This window comes from Brachyistius frenatus, unplaced genomic scaffold (assembly GCF_029030835.1).
Source record: "Brachyistius frenatus isolate BFR_SWC_R1_liver_20210118 unplaced genomic scaffold, ASM2903083v1 Contig_63, whole genome shotgun sequence".
Classification (NCBI taxonomy): domain Eukaryota; kingdom Metazoa; phylum Chordata; class Actinopteri; family Embiotocidae; genus Brachyistius; species Brachyistius frenatus.
This window is the reverse complement of record NW_027210662.1, coordinates 617,319-637,849: the sequence shown is the minus strand read 5'-3', so window position 1 is coordinate 637,849 and position 20,531 is coordinate 617,319. Positions and strand designations below refer to the sequence as shown.

Below are 20,531 nucleotides of genomic sequence, written 5' to 3'. Positions count from 1 at the left end.
TTCTATTTCTGACATTGACTGAGATTAGCTCCCCCACCTCTGCCTGACAGACTGAGAAAGAAGCCCACATACTCACACTCTGCTGTATAATCAGACACTCACAGGTGCACACACACACTAATGTGCCCACACTCAGAGCACATACACAACAATCTGCGCAGACAACACGCACACACACACACACACACACGCACACGCACAAGCGCACGCACACACACACGCACATGCGCACCAATTGCTTGCCAGACCCATGACTTCAGTGTGATTGCTCCTCTTCAGCACCCACACAGCCAAGTCGTCATTATGGCCCTCTGACACCCGATCCTGCAGATGATGACAGCCCAGGAGGGAGATCCCTCCTCCCCGTCCCCACACTGTACGCCCACATCCACACCACAGGCTCAGAGAGGAACGGATATACAAGCACACACACACACATACACACACACACACACACACTCACTCTAACGGCACAGAAGGGCTGAATACTGCTGGAGTCACACACACGTCCATTAACGTGTATTTGCACACAGAGACACATTCACAGTGACAGGCTACTCATAGGCATGAGTTTACAGAAGTACAAAGAAATAATCTGTTCTTTATGACCTTGCTCTTGTTTCCTTGTTCTGTTGAGATTTGAAGACAATGTGACACTGACTTATGGGTAATGAGTGACGTACTGTATATCCATGGGCTGTTGTTGCAGAAAGTCAGCAACTTTCACGTGTGAGAAGTAACATCAGAAGCCGTAAAGCACATGCAGCCACTGTGAAGTGCACTCAGACAGCTGTGATGAAGGTTCTGTAATCAGACATTATCTATCTGTCTATATATATATATTGTGTGTGTGTTTCAGTATAACTGTGTTTCAGTATAACGGTTATCCAAATGTTGCAATGGTGTCTCTGCCTCTCCTCATCACTGCAGAGCTGGTGCAGACAGTTGAAGCAAACAGCTCCTATCCTAAAGACAGGAATTGTAGATATCATACTGCGTGCAATAGGCTTTGTGTTTAAGGTTTTCTGAATTGTATGCCCCTTTCACTTTTTCTTATATTCTGGCTGTTAATAATACGGTAGTAGCCTACAAACAGATGCTATTAGGCCATTAAATAAATGTTCAGTCTCCTTGCTGGTTGTTCCAAAATAATGCCGCTAGCATCGTAAAAGTATATTTTAAAAGCCCTCTTTTTTTTTTTTATTTCTCTGTAATACAGCAGAGTGTTAACAATTTTACTTATTCCATTCTTTGTCAGCCCTAGAACTTAAACCGTTTTCTGCTACCTCGAAAATATGCTTTCATTTAAATAATTAAACTGATATAATCAACACGTGATGACTAGTCAACTATTGGCTTGAGAAGGAGAATCTTTAATTGCACAGTCCCACAAAAAAAAGCTCTGGTGACTCCTGAATCAGCTCATTCTGGGCCGTGTTGTTAATCAGTGAGCAGAGCTGCTTTCCAGAAATATGGGACATTGATAGGATTTTTGTACTAATTTAATTTTGCAGTTATTTAATTTGATGGATTACGACCTTCATGTCAAAATATTTGATCTATAAACAGTTTCTATATTCATTTTCCATCAAATTTAGTGTATAACCAATATTGGTATTTAAATGTACATGAACCCGATGGAATGCTGGGAACCTTTTTATTAGCAGGGCTGCTTCCTGATTTGAATTTCACTGTACTGAACACATGTATTTTTCAGTGCAATGAAAACTTGTGATTGACAGACCAAGATGGCACACTTAGGTTTTTATTTGTTATTTTACACTGGCCTTTGTGGACTTCCCTTCATGATGTTAATATGTTTAGTGAGTTATCACTGCCCCCGAGCCTTTGAACCACACCACCTTTTACTTTCATAACCCACCACGACAGATGCAAGGAAACCGATGCAAAAGGCCATCAGGGAAGGGGGTTGGGGATTCTCCCTCTGGGGGGCTCATTTGTTTTCAGGCTTTACACTTGACAAGGCATCAGCACAGGAAATAATCAACATCACAACCCATGCATGCAGAAGACCATCAACCAAGAAATACAGTGCCCCTAAAGCCCAGTGACATCGTCTGTTCCAATTTCTACTCCCGAGCTTGCGAACCAGCAATTACACAACACTGACACAATCAATAATGATGTATTCTTTTGAATTTTCATTCATTTTCAGAAACGCACTGAGCCAACGTAGGTGTGTGTGAAACTCTGCAAACAGACGTTATTTGATTTGAGGATCTTCTGTTTTTCCACGCGCATATACACTTATGCATGCGGATGCAAATGCACACGCACAGGCATACGCCTGCGCTGGTAACCCGGCAACAAGCTCTAATTACTCTCTGCAATTGAATAGTGAGCAGGAAAACAATTCATAGGGGACCTATATGAAACACTCACACAAACACACAATTCTACACACAGTACTCAACATGTACATACAGCATACATGCACTATCTGTAAAAAGATAACTGCGATGCTACCATATGCTGACTGTATTTTCATATAATTAATATGGAGTGCAATCTATACTGTGAACAAGTGTTGTCGCATCTGTCTGGCTTAAACCATTTCTTGTCTTGTGTCAACAGCACTGAGAAAACTGGAACAATGAACATCTGTAGTTAAATACAGAGAATTTCTGGGAAGAGAGAGAGAGAGTGTGTGTGTGTGTGTGTGTGTGTGTGTGTGTGTGTGTGTGTGTGTGTGTGTGTGTGTGTGTGTGTGTGTGTGTGTGTGTGTGTGTGTGTGTGTGTGTGTGTGTGTGTGTGTGTGTGTGTGTGTGTGTGGAGGGGGGGGTCAAATACTGTACTTCTGGTCTAAATGTAATGTGTAGACACTGATATAAATCATACTGACAACAATTTACTGCAGGAAGCCCCAGAGATGTTGGGCAAGTGAAGACAGGAAGAGTGACAGTGAGAGGATGGTGGCTGAACTATTTACTTTCATCTAAAATTCTTGGTTCAAAGAGAAATTTTACACTTGATGATATTCATTTTCCATTCATATACCGATACAAACCTGCAAGCTAATGAGAAAACGCTGTAGCGATCGACAGATGGTTATCGACCGTTCACAGATAGACGACTGCTGCCGAGAACCGGCCTGCAGCAGCGAGATAACAAACCCAATGTGCTCTCTGTCAGATCCAGCCACTGATACAATTACAAAAACAGCTACACAAATCATCAAAACAAACATTTAAATGCAATCGCTGTGGTAAAAGTGTACCAACAGGATATGCCAGTGGTGCTACAGGATGCATGAATAAAGATTTACAGCTTGATACAATGTGACTACTATGGAAAGCAAAGGTTCAGTTTGGAAATCTTTAACCCTCAGAAAATGCAACTGTAGCTCAAGCATCTGAACGGCTCGATACAACTAGTAGTGACACTTTTTTAAATGAACTGATCCTTTCAGATTACATGAGACCACTGCCTTTTTATTCAGTGTATTTACAAGGCAGCTTTCCACTTCAATTATTAAGGCAACAGTTTTTACCCATTATAAATCAACAATGTCAAGTGTCAAACACCCTCCGGCTACAGGCAGCTGCCGATACTAACGGACTAAAGCAGTTTACAGCAAAGTCTTAAGATCCTTTGACAAATATACTGTAGTACTTCATGTTGACAGTGAGACTTTTAAAAGCAGTAATCTCCATTTGTTCTACACAAGCCAATGATCATTCAGTGAGATGGCTTCATTTCAGCACCATGGAGAGCGCCACAGTACTCAGCCTGGCTGAGGCCAATTCTTTCCCTCGTGGGCAGCAAACAGCATCTGTTGGTCTGCCTCTCCAACCACAGCAATTATTGAACTCTTAGGAGACTCCCAAAACACTCCAGCGCTCTAGTGGCTGTTGCACCAGTCAAGGGCCAAGGGGCGGGATACTTCATGCTCTGTTTTACATCAAGAAAATGTATCCTCAAACCAGCATTACCTTGAGATAAAAAGCAAATCTAGGCAACACTTACAACTGCATGCCTCACATGAGTTTTGGTCAATCCCTTTGAATCCTTTCAGGCAGGAAATACTTTTTTTCTGAGCTTCAGCAATGTGATAATTAAATAGTCTCATTTAAGCTGCCGAGATAGTGATTTCTCTGTTGTTGTTGTAAAAATAGTCCAGAGTGCAGCACAGCCACGCAGGTGGCAAGCCTTTTCTTTCACTACAAAACCTCTTACGTCTGTTTCTATTTTTAAGGCTCTATCCACCTACACACAAGACCAACGGCTGAATACACTTCTCTTAAGTGTGGTTGCGGCAAGTCATTCTGGGAAATGTAGGAAGTAGAGGCAGATGAGGCCGCTTGGAGGAAAGACGACAAAGAAATATAGAGTACACAGTCAACATAAAGTTCAGGGCATTGCAGATGTATGTACACACACACACACACACACACACACACACACACACACACACACACACACACACACACACACACACACACACACACACACACACACACACACACATACACACCACACGCACCCAATGCTATCGCCTAGTACATAAACTAAGTGTTTTTCATGCTACCTCTCATCATTCTGAAATGTCTGGTCCCCCAGCAGCAAGTCCCTGAAGCGGTAGCGCGGTGGAAGAGGAGGAACCTCTGTATCCACCTCCGCCATCTTGAGAGCAGAGATGTCCAGAATAACGCCAGAGTTGCTGCTGTTGTTTTTCTGCAGGGTCTCGGTGGAGGTCCTGCACGACAACAAGGCGAACAACAGCTGCCCATCAACATGTCTGCAGTACAACGGTGACATTCTGACAATTTTTCAACCTGAACACAGATACAACAATGACATGTCAGAGATTGTTTGTGTGTGTCATGAGTTATAAAAATTGGGTTTGTGAACGGGTCGTTGTTGTTGTTGTTGTTTGAAAGGCCATGACATATGTTGTATTGAAATCCCTCCAATTTTTTCATCTGGGATGAGTTTGAAAAGAAAAAAGTGCCAAGAAAAACCGCAGCAAGGAAAAGGAACCATTATCTCTTCCTTGAAATATCAAGAAAAACCTGGCTTGCATTTATTGAGGATGACAAACTTTGGTGAGAACAACTGATTTTGTTTTCATAATGAAGAGTCTTGAACAGCTATTGAGCTGTTCTGCCCACAGTGTCTCTCAGCTGTGAAAACGGAGACAACACAAAAAGAAATGCTAAAAATGCACCTTATTTTCTAAATCAAAACCTGTCATTCAAAATAGTCTGATTTGATATAACAGTCCCTTTTTACAAAAATCATGTATTAATAAGCAAAACAAAACAAACATACACAATTGCATGCATTATTCAAAAAGAAAACAACAACAACAACATTGCTCCAGCATCAGAGTGGTCACCGTGAGGAACAGGTTGTCCACGGAGACAAATATGAAAATGCAACCCAGCCACTCTTACATAACAGTATGTGCGTCAGCATTCAGTAACAGCTACATTTTGGGATAAGTGTATGTATTTGTGTTGCCACTGTGTAACACGTAAGGATATGAGATTTGTCAGGAAATTACCTGTCACCATGGGAACCCGAAGATCGGCGTGGAGGGCTCATGACTACCTCTTGAAGGGGATTTGAGTGACGGACCAGAGAGAGAGTGAGAGAGAGAGAGAGAGAGAGAGAGAGAGAGAGAGAGAGAGAGAGAGAGAGAGAGAGACAGAGAGTTCAAACACACTTGTTAAAAATGTCTTTAAGACTTCGTGAGGATGAAACATGATTACATTCACGGCCTGATTCGCAGCTTAATTCAACTCCGGGTGCGGCAAGCTCTCTAAAACGTACTGCTCTTTAAACCGAGTGCGATTACACTGACGCGCTTTAATGCAACTGTACAGTTTAAGATGACCATTTTCATCATCTCACACATCTCCAGTTGATGGCGTTTCATTATTTATGGAATATATTCTGTTAAAGGGGAAAGAAGCAGTCGAGGCAGGTCAGTCAGCTACGTGTGTTTACTGAAGGCACCATTGCAGAGCGTTGCAATTTATGCAACCATGGTGAGAAGGGATCCCCTTATCAATTGGTGCTAAGCCTGTTTTCTGCTCACGAAGCAAAACGGGGAAAGGCAAATTACTTCAAAAATAGCACACAGACATTTCTACCACAGATACAACATACTGTATGTTGCCTGTATGCATGCATACTTTCTCTGGTTGAACATGATGGGCTTCACTCATGCGTGTGCGCGTTTCTTCTCGAGTGAATCCATGCTGAGCCCTCTGTACAGATGCCTCGACACGTCCACTCGCAGCGTTAACCTGGGCATACTATGTTGAAATTATTTTGACTCCCTGCCAAATCATCTACAGAGGGAACAATAAGTGGCTGTGTGGTCATCATAGTGCAGTGTGGGCAGCCTTGAGTGGGCTGATTGCACCCAGAGAAATGCTCTCCCTGATTAACAGTAAAAGCACAGACCCTCAGAAGTGCATGCAGAAGAAGGGAAGTGCAGAGATGGTAAATGAGTGTGTTGGAGACGGGTAGGAGAGGAAAAAGTGAAATAAAAGGCAGTAGATACAGAGGAGTACAGAGCATAGTGTCCTCAATGTGTCCTTTACGTTCAAGGAAAGGAGACCCAGATGACAAGATTAAGAAGACAAAAAAAAAGAAAACCGAGATAAACACTGAGATAACTGTACATTCAGCATGCAAGTAAAATGAGACCCCTAGAAAGATACAGAGTCTGCGATTTTTAAGAGCTGACTTAATGGATGAGGCAAAGTGACCCCAATAATAGGGAACAGAGTTACTCCCCGAAAGAGACTGTCTCCTCTTAATGGAAAGAATATGGACTCAGACCAAAGAAAGCAGACGGAGCGAGAGAAAAACATGTGCAGGGAAAGCTTCAAAATGCTCTCTAAATAAGAGAACCCATGATAAGAAGACAAATAAAAAAATAAAAGAATATAATCTGACTTTTGAGGTCCGTCATATTTGCAGCAGTTTTTAAAATAGTGTACACATGTCCTTGAGACCAGTTAGCAAAATCTAATCATAATATTCTGCACTTTCTGAATGCAAAACAAAGGAATTCGTTATTTCAAAAGATGGGTTAAATCTCTGAAAAGAGGTCATCCTACGGAGATAAATTAGTTTTTGAATGACAGCACAACATTTTAAAATGTGTGTAACCGGGCAGCACACACATATTTACAAAGACGGGTCAATTTCAGATACATGTATATGATGTATTGTAGATCAACCAAAACATAAGAAATCAAGTCATCCACAAATGTTAAGGGGACATGATACGAATGAGCAATTAAAACAGAACAAGCCCACACAGGAGTAACGTTAGGCCAAGGTGGCTGCACATTGAATGGAAATATAATTGAATAAAAGTAAACTATAGGCTACAAGCAGCAGCTGGAACTGAACTTCTCCAGTATTAGATCAGGAAGAGAACATTTTAAAGTTACACTGCCCCACTTTGGCGATGTTATTTAGATAAACAATGAAAGCAAACACAGAAACGAGCACCACGAACTTGTAAATAAAGCCAGACTTTCTAAAAAGAAACCTCCTTAACTGTTTGACTTCTTGCCGACTTGGTTTACCTGGCAGTGTCTCCGAGTCGGACCGAGGTCCCATCATTGTAAACACGGGTTGGGTTTAGGTAACATCCACGCACTGTCCACGCAGCATCGCCTGTACGACACAGGATGTCTCCCATCACCGAGTCCCTGCCAAAGCGCCGTCATCGTTGGAAAAGGTGACTAACAGGAGGAGGGGAGTGGACCCCAGCGGTCAGAGGGCAAACGGGAGTCCGACAGAGACAGCGTGAGAGTTCAGTTCATTCAGATCGATCCACTGTCGGTCTCGTCGGGGACAGAGCACGCCAGCTTCCCGCCACGGGCTACCTGGAGCCTCGTATGACGCGTTAGGTTTATTGAGGGGGGGGGGGGGGGGGGGGGGGGGGTAGTTCCGGTCCTCGGCGCTGATTGGCTGACAAGCCCCTCAAAACCGCGGGAATCTATCGCACACCTGACCGTTAGTCTAAATATCAACGCACGAGACCACGGCCACCGGCCAATACCGACGGACTTCACTGTCGCTTAGCAACAACATTGTTTGCCGCGGTTGCCGAACCACGTTGCTTGGCGGAAGGACGGACGTTGACGTTAATTATAGTTCCACGCTGTCCAATGTCAAACTTTGATTTTTATTATTATTTTTTTTTCCACCTACCTTCGTCTTTTTAATTAGCTCCGGTGTAACGTTTTATAAAACGCTCGCACGTCACAACGCGTGGTCTAAATGTACTGCTGTCTTCCGCCATGTAACGACGGCTTACGCGTCTTAAAGAAGGGCACCGTGTACAGCGCGCCGTCGTCCCCGCTGGTTCCCCATCCTTCCCTGCCCGGGACGCAGCAGGAGGAGGGCCTCTCCCAGCCTCCGGCGCCTCGCCATCTACCTGACAACCTCGACATAGCTCGGTGTCTACAGAGGAAACTGGCGATGGGGAAACTTCTCATAAGAAATGTCTGCCAGTGAAATAAATAAACATATTAATGGATATTTCTGTGTTGCCATGGTTTCGCCTACAGTTACAGCCTACTTGATTCAAAGTTTCAGGGCAGTGTTGTTTTTTTTTTTAATTTATTTATTATTTTATTTTTTTATCATGGCTTGCTTATTCTGTTTATTCAGCAATGTCATGTTATATACTGTGTAGAGCTACAGTCAGAGTCATCTGGTGGTCCGAGGCAGAAAGCACAACTTTACCGATGGAGCTGTCCTTACAAACACCATCACTAAAAACACACGAGAGCTTTAAAAGGCATGTAGAGACATTTGCCAGAAGATATCGTATTAAATTAGACCAAATGATAACTCATTTATTCATTTTATTAATCCTTCTCATAATTCCCAACATCAATTTATCAACCACACGCTATTCAGTACATGCAAAGTCAGGGCAACTTCTACTCACAATTAAGCTGCTTAGAGAAATTACATAATTTTTTTTTTTTTTTTTTTTCTGTCAAACATACCTGGAACAGCTCTCTCTTCTGCTGTTTGTCTCACAACTGTCCCCCTCAAATTGAAAAAAATATTCATTGTGTGTGCCACAGAGGGACGAGTGGGAGACACCGCTGGCTGGTTTGCGTCTCTGGAAAAGCCGTGTTGCTCTGTGTGCTTTCCTCGCGCTCAGCCTCTCCACATTTCAGCCCATTATTCTCCGGGGAAAACAGCTCGGCGTCATCATGTTTAAAGCCCACACAGCCACTTCTGCTTGCCCATGCCAGCAGTCAGATCTCACTCACTCGCTTATCTCACGGAGGACCTTGATTCCCACAGGTTTCTTTTACCGGCTCTCCATCCGTCTGGTTGTGTCACTTTGCAGCGCATCCTGTCGGTGGATGGATGTTTACGACAGCTCGATGATTAAATATGATGGGGTAATTATTTCACTGTGGGTCGTTTACAGATGTTCGCATAAGCAGATGCACACACAAAGTGTAATTATGCGATTCACATCTGCATTTCAAATTGATTGAAACGATTAAAAGAGGACGACACTTCGTATTCTTACAGCTGTTTTTCACCTTCAAATCACCATTATAATTAATAATTAATAATCAGTCATCATTATCCATCAACAACATGAGGATTTTTCACCTCCAAATCCAGACTTTCTTGAACCAAATACTTACGTTTTAGCCATGTTAACCTTCATTTCAACTCTCCTATTACTCCTTGTTAATATTTAATCAGCACAGTCATTAATAAACATGACATCATAATATCTACAACTGGCATGATCCCTTTTCTTATGTTGGATATTGTGATTGTTGTTGTCTCATGCAACATCGGGATCACAATTCATCTGTATTTGAAGTCTGTCAATTAAATCTGTTTATGGGGAAAGTGCAACTTGAAATCCATTTTCCTCTGATTCATCTCTATAAAAAAAAAGGTCTGTTTTGTAAGCTAGAGACATGAAAAGACCCACAACTTTATAACTGTAACCTGATAACCTATAATGGGCTTTAATGCAGTGCTTGCTATCATTTAGCAGCAGCAGTAGTCAGCTTTGACGAATGCAGTCATGTCTCATATTTGGAGTGAACTCTTTAATTATTCAGTCATTATGCTGCCTTGCTTGAACTGTCTCACAAGGTGTCCTGCGACCTGCATCCATTAGTCCGTCTCTCGAACACTTCTGTCCTGTTCAGATAATAGGAGCGTTTGTTGGAGTCTCAGCAAAGCACGGCCACCTTCCCTCCTGGATGCTTACTCTTCATGCTTCCAAAGTGTCTAAAAACAGATGGAGAGGGAGACAAGCTCAGACAGTGAAGCACTCAGATCCAGTGAGCAGCCCGAAGGCATATATATTATATAGGAGTCTTACATGAGCTCATTGCATGAATCACAAAGTGACTCGATGCATTTGTCTGGCTAGAAGAGAGAGTCTGTCTTGATTTAAAGTATTTTTGTCCTGTAAGCTTAAAATTCACAATAGAAAGACAGACTGCAATTTTGAACATTTATTAATGTAATGTCACATTTGAATTTTAATGAAGATAAGTAATGCTTGTGGATGATAAGGTGTTTTTCTTTTTCCTTATTCATCATATTGGTTTTCAGGAAATGTCTTGCATGACTTTGACCAAAGTGAGAGTTGACATTTTTCTCTTTACTGCACACACTGCACGCAGTGCAATTTCAGACTAGTTATGACAGTAAAGTATTTGAACACCCTTATAAGTATGATCCGATTTTGTATAGACATAGTACAAAGTCTGACAGTGTATGTATTGTATGTACTGTATTTGTGTTCTGACGAAGCCTCTACCTCATCATATAATTATTTAGACTACAAACTGTGTCTGAATAAACACATTTCCTCTCTGTGGCTCTCTTCTGCTAATTTGATATGACACAATAGTGATTCAGTTTTTGTTTTTTTAGAGCTTAAAGACATTAAGGCTTTTATGTTTCCTGCAAACTTCATTAACAGGAAATTGGAACAAAAATATGTCAGAGCTTTGGGCAATGTTTGATTGATGTAATAAGATTTAAGTATTGGTGATGTCACCAAATTGGCTTTCCTCTTACCTCCATGTGTTGGTTTCATGGCTGTACATCTCGATTGTTTTCAGGTTGGTGACACCATCAGAGCCTCCCACAGCCAGCAGAGCGCCATTAAAGACAACAAGCGACATCTGAGGCGGGATACACAAGAGAGTATGAGAAAAATGTATGTAACAAATGAAACAGATCTGTTTTTTGTTGTTGATGTTGATAACTAGGGTGACAAAGGTGTGAAACGAATATACTGCACCATCTTACACTTTTCTACCAAAATAAATTCAAGAGTTTTAGTATGCAATATGGAACGTATGCTACTAATACACCATGGTTCTGATACAATGGATGTCATTGTTGGTCAGTAGTGTTGGGAGAGTAACTAGTTACATGTAAGGAAGTTATGGGATTGAATTATACAGGAAAATAAATGTAATTTAAATTAGTTACATTTAAAAAAAAAAAGTACTTTAATGACCGTTACTACTCAAAATGTTGTGGTGATTACAAAGTTGTTACATTTGAAGGTATTCTTTTCAGTATAACGCTAATATGTAGAATAAAATCTGCATCTTTTTTGCTGTAGAAAGGCTCCATTCATTTAACTGTAGGTGCTCAAATTGTGAGCCTGGTTTTTAATTGGTTCTCTTGTTTGAATTCACACCGCATCTCGTCTGCCAGTGGCCATGTCGTCAGATTGGACAAAGGGATATTTAAAGAAGTATTCGGGAACCAGTGTGAAAAAGTTGTGAACAGTACGCAGCCCTTTTAATAGTTTTATCATCACTCAGTGTGAGGTTTGAGGTTATAGGAACATGTTTCCTTCACTGCAGTCAGGGTGTGTACTTTCATTCCCATGTAAATTTAAAGTAGAACGTTTAATTAAAGTTTGACAGTAATCAGTGTTGAGAACTGTTATGAGGTTTATAATGCCCAGTTTAAATTCATATTTGAGGACATTTCAGCTTTGTCTCCTGCTTTAAAACATTTGTTAGAAAAGTAATCAAAAAGTAATCAAATATATTAAGTTGCATTACTTTGACAATGTAATTAAAATAGTTACATTGAATTTCATCAGGGTAACTTGCAATCTGTTATTATGAAAAGTAACCATCCCAACACAGCCATTGGTCAGTGGCACTGAAAAATTACTGGACATATTGTGATGAACTTTTGTATTTGTGTCTTTTCATCTAGTGCCACCAGCAGGACAAAGTTTTCACTTATTCAGTGAAGTATTCTTAGCATGTTTATGGATTGGCACAGATTTGAAAGAAGATTGGAAAGAGATTTATGTCCGCCTTGAATAATAACTTAATGGTTCTTACAGCATCAGGCCAAACTTGTAACTTCTCCAGTATTTGGTTTGTGACCAAATAACTGCAAAACTTCCCATCGGCCTCATCTGGAGTTTAACTGACAAATGCTGGCAGGCTAACACACTAAACTGAAGTGGTGAACATTAAAAACATTATGCGGCTTCTAGTCAGCTTATTGTGATCTCTATTATCATTCAGAAAAAGGAAATTAATTGAGGTAATCAGTAAATGTAAATTTTGTCTTCCTCTCCGTCATATGAGCTTTATTTCCTCACTCCCCAATTTCTGTTTTTAATATTTATATGTGTATAATCCCTGAAAGTGAAATAAGAGGGGTGGGCTTCCATCTGATCTGTCATACTGATCTGTTACTCACGTTGTCCCTCTTGCTCCTCATGCGTTTCACAGGTGTCCACCTCATAGTCTCGGGGTCGAGCCTCTCAGCAGCACAGAGCTGCAGGTTGAGCTCGTCTCTGCCCCCGACCACGTAGATGTGTCCCAGGTACACGGCGCAGCCAGCGTTCTCCCTGGGAGTCCGCATGTGGGCGCATATCGACCAGGTACCATCTACAGGGTTGTACCGCTCCACTGGGGGACATTTAGAGAATAGCACAAGTCAGAAGAGGCCGTATATACCATTTAATACACAACTACATACACTGTATGAGTAACACTGCCTTACAGACAGACAGTGTTTATATTTATAAACAGAAATGTCCAGAATCTAGTGCATTTATTTGAGCTAAAATGAATGCTAGATATTTTTATTTTTTATTTTATTAAAGTCTCCAATGATCCTAAAATAATGTCATTTTAAGGCATTTTTTAACTTGATGGGAACTAAAAAAAGGTTGTGGGAATTTTACTGAGGTACACTTCTCACAGCCTAAAATAGTCAGCGACCAGTGGTAGCACAACATAACCATTGTTTATCTTTGGTAATCTCGGGAGCGTGTGTGTGTGTGTGTGTGTGTGTGTGTGTGTGTGTGTGTGTGTGTGTGTGTGTGTGTGTGTGTGTGTGTGTGTGTGTGTGTGTGTGTGTGTGTGAGCATGCGTGCGTGCGTGCCTACATATGTGTGCGTGAAAGTGAGATACACAGAATCAAAAGGTCAAGCTTGTTGTTATGTGTTACTTCAGTCCTGTCACATGTCAAAAAGCTGTCAAAGTAAGCTGAGATATTTTCAAATAATCCTAGACATAAATCAGATCTGGCAGTAACTCCGAGCACAAAAAAACAGTTCATTAAGTAGATAAATGATCAGTATGAGTTTTGGCTCGTTTCATTAATCATTCTTTTGAAAGTTGACTGTTTTGCATCATTTATGTCAGTTGTAATAAGTCAAAATAAGTCACAGTGACAGAAAGACAATTTATTGCCAACAATTTTGATGCCTGAAAATTCTTCAACTCATTTATTAAAACCAAATGCCAGCAATGTGTTGCTTCCAGCCCTTTAAGGTGTGAGTTTTCTGGTTTTCTTTGCTTTATATCACAGCAAATTGAATAACTTAAGGCTGTTTGTCAGACAAAAAAAGCAATGTGAAGGTCACACTTTTGATTCTAGAAACTTGATTGTCATTTTAGACTATTGTCTTCCATTCATCAGAACGATTAATGGGCTGATTATTCAAATAATTAATCAAGAGATAAATGGATGGAAAATAATCTTCGGTTGCAGCATTTTTGATGATTTAATTTGTTTGCACTGAAGTAAAATATGGTGTTTTATATGCATTAACATCTCTCACCTGAGTTCAGAGCCACATTGCCATCATTCCCTCCGATCACATACAAGTGACCCTCCAGCACAGCAGCCACCGCTCCACTTCTTCTGGTCAGCATCGGCACCTGCTTGCTCCAGGCGTTCAATTTTGGATCATATCTAGAGCAATAAAACAAATGCAAGCAATTTAACAAATGATATGTCAATCATTGCTGTTTTTGTAGAAGTCAAATTCTTTGTTCAGCCACTTTAGATTTACCCAATTTAATGTGAGATGTCAGGTAATTTACATCACTGTTACTTTTACTCTAAATACTGCATGTGCAAGACACAGCCCTCATTTTAAGGAGGAATATTGATTTCATCACACAAACTAAGGACGTTTGATCAAAGGAAACAGTAGCAATTGGTACGTGTCTTCTTAAATCAAAACAGAAACTTTTTGGTTGTGGAATTTACGGGGAAAAAAAAAAAGAAAAGTTTTTCCACCTTATGTCGATGAGATAATCTCACTTGTTCACAGTCTGTATAAAGAGGAATCATTTGGCAACATATTGCTTCAGTAGCACTCATGCTGTACCTCTCCACAGTATTTATGGCAGTAATGCCGTCGTGTCCCCCGACAGCGTACAGGTATCCGTCCATCGCCACCAGACACACTCCGCTGCATTGGCTGCTCAAGGGTGCTACATCTGTACTCCAGCTGTCTGTGTCTGGGTCGTACCTGCCATGATGGAGGTCAAAGAGTTGATGGAATAATTCTGACAACTTGAGTTGAACCAACACAGGAACACGCTTCCATAGAAACTTATATTTATATATACACTTATATATAAGTTTTTTGTAAGCTTGCAATTTTGTGCTTTTGAGGAAAACACACACACAAACACACATTCACACAGAGATAGTATTTTAATTATCATGGGTATCTGTGTAAATATCTGCCGGAGTGTTTTCTCTCCACTGAAAGGCTATTAAAAATGTTTTCTCTCCATTTTCAAGGCTGTTGGATGAAAACCTGCATGCCGCAAAATCAGCTCTTCCTCCGAATTGGCAAAAGTCTTACTTGAGTGGGATGTCGGAAATTCCCCATAAATGTCACAACAGAAATGTAAACACTTCTCAGAGATTAGCAACCAAAATGGGAGCTATCAGGTTGAGGCCGTCATAGGAGCTGATCAGTGTGGAGCAGGTCTTTCTCTGCTGCTGTTCCGCAGCCAGCTGGGGAAGATCATTACGGAGTGAGCTGACTGGCATTCGTTTAGGATGTGGCTGTCTGTGGGACTGTCTGTGGGAATTGGGCACAGAGCCAGCTCCTTCAAGATATGTTAAAGTAGAAGGAAAGGAGGAGAGGAAGTGGGAGAAAATGATCTATTGGAGTGTGTGTGTGTGTGTGTGTGTGTGTCTATGACAGAGTGGTTTATTTCTTTTATTCCTCTCTCTATGTGAAGAATAAACATGAGAGAATGAGAAAAATCCCATGAGCGAGCGTTTTGGGCTGCCCACTAATAAGATGGCATATAGTTACATTTTGGGTTCATTTTCAAAGGTCTAGTATCTGTCTTAACCCTCGTGTTGTCCTTGGGTCAAAATGACCCGCAGCTGTGTTCAACCAAGTTCTATTTTATTTTTTATATTTTTTGGGATCATTGGTCATCATTCTTTAAAGAAACCCTCACAGCCTCCTTGTCACCAATGATCCCAAAAAATATGAAAATAAAATAGAACTTGGTTGAACACAGCTGCGGGTCATTTTGACCAAAGGACAACACGAGGGTTAATGCTGAACTCTACTGTTCAGTTGTGCAAACAACAACAACACATAAATGCAGATCTTTCTCCCACCAAATCTAGTACACACTGTTCACAACTGTGCTGTTGAAAATAATAGATTTTTGCTTTTTATTCTGGTTAGATATCTGACCTGAGGTCAGGGGAAATCTTTGGAGTGGAAATTAAATCTTTGTAGACATGATTTTTGACACAGTGGGTGGGGAAGGCTTCAGACATTACAACATCCACCCACTGCTCGTATTTATGAAGGCAGATAGGTTGTGATATAAACTGGTCTATTCGTTTAATTTTCTAAGCTTCAGCTGCTCTTTTTTTTTTTTTTTTTTTTTTTTTTTTTTTACAAGTTAGTCTTTTTAAAACACGTTAAAATGTTAGAAAAAGTAGGAGGAAAACTTAAGAGTAAGAATTACAGACATGATATTATTAATGATTAAGATCAACATCACAGATTGGGTTTGGGTTATTTGACAGATGGCTGTCCGTGTACTGTGGCTTCCTGTTTGAACCATCCCACTGTCAGCACTCTGCAGTTGCTGATTGAGAGCCCCTTTGATGTCTCTGCATGGCACCTACACATTTACACGACTTCCTCCTTCACAGATCAACCTGGGAGGGATCATCAGGACGACCCTGTCAGAGCCAGGCAGCTCGTATTTATTAAGTGATGACTGGTGTTTTCAAAATGTCAACCCCCAGCTCCAGCGTTCACCTTTCCCTGCTGTGTGTGAGGTAATGAAAAGTCAGTCTGAGTCATCTTGTAGGAGAAAATTAACATCAACGAAAATACAAATTTCAGTTGCAGCCTCTAATGGAGTCATGATGTTTGCATTTAAGTGGAACATGAAATTCATGGAGGAGCTCAAAAACGATCTGCTAAAAGATCTGATGTGCGGTGCTTTTGGCGAGAAATCCTTCACCTTAAAGAGCTTAAAAGTGATAAAACCATGGGAGAAAATTTGAAGTTACTCCACAGTGGGACATTTGGAGATAAAGAATAATTGCCGAATTAAAACCACTGCGCATGAATTTGAAATGAAAGACATGTTGAAAGTGTACTGTCTCTCACCTCTCCACACTGCTGTAACACCTGACGTTATCTTCCCCACCCACGGTGTAGATCTTGCCATCCAGGGTGCCCACAGCAACGTTGCCTCGGTTCTTCACCATGCGTGCAGCTGTTCTCCACTCGTTGTACTCGGGACAGAACTGCTCTACCAAACAGGATGGGTCATCCTGCGTCCATCCTCCAACTACCAAATCAAAGCAGGGCACAGAATCATTTAACATATCTTCTTTAAACTACACACATAATGTCAACAGACATCTCACTTTGTGCATTTGTAACAGTAAAACAACACAGATGTGAGCAGGGACCCAGCTGTTTTGACTGGTTGCCATAGTGATTCTTGGCAGAAAGAGGTGTGAAGCTAGAAAGTGAAACATCGCCAAAATAAACTCAAACATAATGATGAGTAATTCATAGCTGCAAATGAACACGTGGGCGATGGATTACAGGGAAAACCACTAACTGTCCTCGTATGATTTTGCAGCCTGCACAGAAGCTTTGATGCTTTTTTGGCAGAGAAGTAATGAGTCAAACATTCAGTGCCCCCCTTAACAGTCTTTTCTTCGCCCCTCCATCTGTTTGTTCTTTAATTTTGTAGTAAGAAGCAACCCTCCCTCTGTCACATGTTATAATCAACAGTTTAAATATTGTAGAAAGTTTCATCCGGCTCCTGTAGAGCAACTTTGTGTTCAGTTTCTTGACCAGCTGAGAATGGGTGTTGGTGGTAATAGAGAACTTTTATTATAAACTTTGATTAACTGATGGAAAACTCTGACATGAGACTGAATTTATGTTAGCATATAATTCATATTAACAGTAAATCCTCAATCCTCAAACGCTGCTGTCTGAAACAGACTAAAGAGCAATTACAGTAAAAGGTGACCACAGCGCTTTCTTGAGAGTATGGTATCTGTACAGAGGCAGCAGGATCCGGCTTAAATTGGTCTCATGAGGAGATGAACAGATACGTTTTGACCAATGCACAGTCCTTTTACAGCATCATGTTAAAGGTTTGTGTCGCTGGTTCAGTCTTGGAGTCCTGGTTTTACAACCAAGCCTGTCATCCACCTGTCAGTCCACTGAGATACTGTGTAAGTGGCTCTCACCTCGCCTTGGCTTAAAAAATAAGATGCCTTATGTTTCGCAAATAACTACTTGTTTAAGATTAGGAAAAGACCATGCTTTGGGTAAAGTCAATACAAATGTAATTTTATGCTAGTAAAGTTACGCTTAAGTTACTTAACGTGCATTACGTAGGTCAAGTTATTTAGAAGAAATCCAGGTTGACTTTTGTCAAACACCACCCACCCAAAAAAATCAACCTCTCTATGCAGACTTTATCACTCTTTGTACTTTGTCAAGTGACTTCCGTCAAATGGCCTCCTTCTTTGACCCTTGTCTTGTACTTTTCACACCTATCTGAAGCAAAATGTGACACTGATAGCGTATTCCAGTGGACTGACCAATGTATTACATCTCACTTATTGGAGTACTCGACTAGATTTTCCCTCTATATATAGACTGCTGCGGAAAAAGTCCCATTACGCTTTTAGACTAGTAATCAAAGAGGTTTTAAAGGGGTACTCCAACAACTTTCACTTCCACAAAGTTGGGAAGCATCTAAGAGACACATAAATAAATAAAACTGATGCAGCAGAGCCCAAAATATCCCCAGTGTGAGCTCCAAAAATACCAGATCATACAAGTATGTTTCTCACAGTTTAACCACAGATGTCTCTTGGGTGTTTTTGTCTTGGTTGCTGAATTATGTCTTGTTTTTAACTTTTATTTCTATAGCACACTCTTAACAATGTCAGATCCTGTCCTCCATGCCGTGCACAGAACTAGGACGGCATAAATTGCACCTCAAAGTAAAATACTAAAACCAGGCTCTCTATTTGTGTTGCAGCAACTGACCTACAAACATCAGGTCATTGGAGACCTCTTTAGGGGGAAGTTTGCTGTGGCGTCTGTGAAGGGAGAGAGGGGTCGACATGCGGCGACGGTGGGGTGACCCTCCCTTGCCCTCTTTGATCAGCAGATGGTGGGGCTCTGGTTCCTCCAGCACGTCCCTGTAACAGAAAGGGACAAAGTAGACGGGGACAAATTGCAGCGATTATAAAGTCACGATTCTCTCTGAAGCGATGAAATGGAATCAAAATTAAAAGGACTTTGAAGACAATTAACAGTGTTTTATTGCTTACTGTAAAAAAAAGATGTGATGTTCAGGCACGATATCACCTCACTGTTTTCCTCATCAGTTAATTGTAGCAGTTACACACAAGATGATAATTTGAATGATGTAAAACAAGTTTCAAAGTTAACTTTCCAACTCTTAAATCTCTTTAGCACAGGCACTTGAAATCAGGATGAACAGCCTTACCCTTGTTCATTGTACACTCCCATGTTTTATCTCTTCTCCACTTGGCTCAGGGTGTGCAATCAAGATTTGTACCTCTGCCTCAAAGCAGCACCTTCGTGTCAGACAAGTTTCCTCTCTCAGGCGCTTTATCAGAAAACACCGCTCTGTTCCCCTGCAGTCTATCCTCAATCTACTGGCTGTCACGGCTCTTTGCTGTGAAGGACATTGTAGTTGAGGACATAGCTAAATCCTCCACCCCTCAGTAACGTCACAAACCCCTAAACTTCTTCCCGGAGTGACTCATCCCACCGCAGCAGATTGAAACCCAAGAATCATCTCACACACCCAAGAATGAGCTTCTAGTGACAACTGTCATTCCAGAGGACCTGTTGACAAGTGCTCAAAATGGAGGCTTTCTTTCTTACATTAGTCAAACTTTCCTTTCTGTTAATTAATTTATGTTTCTGTTGGGGTATTGCTCTCATGTGAATCTTGACTTTCACCAGTAGAGCGGAACATGTGATCAACCAGTTCTCCAAAATAGCTCAGAGGTTTATCTTATGACTCTTCAAGCATAAATGGCCAGACTGTAACACAATGTTACATTTTCTGACGATAGGAAATTAACAGGGTCAACACAAAGGTTGGGAGACCAAGCAGAGAAGAAGGTAGAAGAGGACAAGGACATGATCACGTTCTTGATGAAATAAGGACCGATCATGGTTTTACAATCGCAGAGGCTGGTGGAAGGGTTCACCTAAATATTGGGAGAACAACTGTGTCCTCAATCGTTCAGCCGTTGCGTAAAGAGAACTGGTATGTAATCCAACAATGTGCACTGTACTGTAATGCTGTATACATTTGGCCAAGAGACATTTAGGGAAGCTATAGGAGCCATTTTGTTTGTTGTTCTGTTTCAGACATAGGTAGTCAGGATTAGTTTTGTTGTATTGATTTCAATTGTTTGGAACGACCACACCTGTCCAATCCTCTCCCACTTTGTCAGAGTGAATGAAATAAAAATACTGTTTATTGTTAAAATTCTGCCTTGAAGTATTTGTTTATTTGGGCTGCTTTAGGTTCGTCCTTACTAATCCCCTGATATGTTTAAATATACACAATCTGTCCAAACTCTCCCACGTACAGTAATGAAAACTTTGTACTGTTGAAACTGACATACAGGAGCTTACAGAAAAAGTTCAGCCTTGTGCAAAACCT

At 41.0% G+C, this 20,531-nt stretch overlaps 2 protein-coding genes across 20 annotated transcripts in view; both read right to left on the bottom strand.

Annotated features, from left to right (window-relative positions):
* LOC138625517 (potassium channel subfamily T member 1-like) overlaps positions 1–9,369 on the bottom strand; it is a 69,533-nt gene extending 60,164 nt beyond the window's left edge. For 6 of the 19 annotated variants that reach the window (XM_069706480.1, XM_069706485.1, XM_069706477.1 and 3 more), the window contains exons 1-3: positions 9,012–9,368; positions 5,528–5,576; positions 4,550–4,717 (exon numbers count right to left, since the gene is read on the bottom strand). In XM_069706480.1, coding sequence (XP_069562581.1) covers positions 4,550–4,717; positions 5,528–5,576; positions 9,012–9,078 — 284 coding nt within the window. In that variant the 5' untranslated portion in view covers positions 9,079–9,368. Of the gene's footprint in view, positions 1–4,549; positions 4,718–5,527; positions 5,577–7,574; positions 7,916–9,011 lie in introns of those variants that run through there. The other 13 variants (XM_069706473.1, XM_069706474.1, XM_069706479.1 and 10 more) reach the window with 6 other exon arrangements.
* Positions 9,370–10,035: 666 nt separating this feature from the next.
* LOC138625520 (kelch-like protein 20) lies at positions 10,036–19,509 on the bottom strand. The gene is made up of 8 exons (XM_069706498.1): positions 19,335–19,509; positions 18,869–19,023; positions 16,952–17,135; positions 14,672–14,815; positions 14,117–14,250; positions 12,745–12,956; positions 11,080–11,186; positions 10,036–10,278 (listed from the first exon to the last, which is right to left on the bottom strand). The coding sequence occupies exons 1-8, from the start codon at positions 19,355–19,357 to the stop codon at positions 10,221–10,223; spliced, it is 1,017 nt and encodes a 338-aa protein (XP_069562599.1). The 5' UTR covers positions 19,358–19,509; the 3' UTR covers positions 10,036–10,220.
* Positions 19,510–20,531: the final 1,022 nt, after the last annotated feature.

Coding starts and splice junctions, on each gene's coding strand:
- LOC138625520 (XM_069706498.1), bottom strand. CDS start 19,357: ATGGGAGTGTACAATGAACAAGG. Junction 17,136..18,868: donor CAATGACCTGATGTTTGTAG/GTCAGTTGCTGC, acceptor TTGATTTGGTAG/TTGGAGGATGGACGCAGGAT. Junction 11,187..12,744: donor TGAGGAGCAAGAGGGACAAC/GTGAGTAACAGA, acceptor ATCCCGCCTCAG/ATGTCGCTTGTTGTCTTTAA.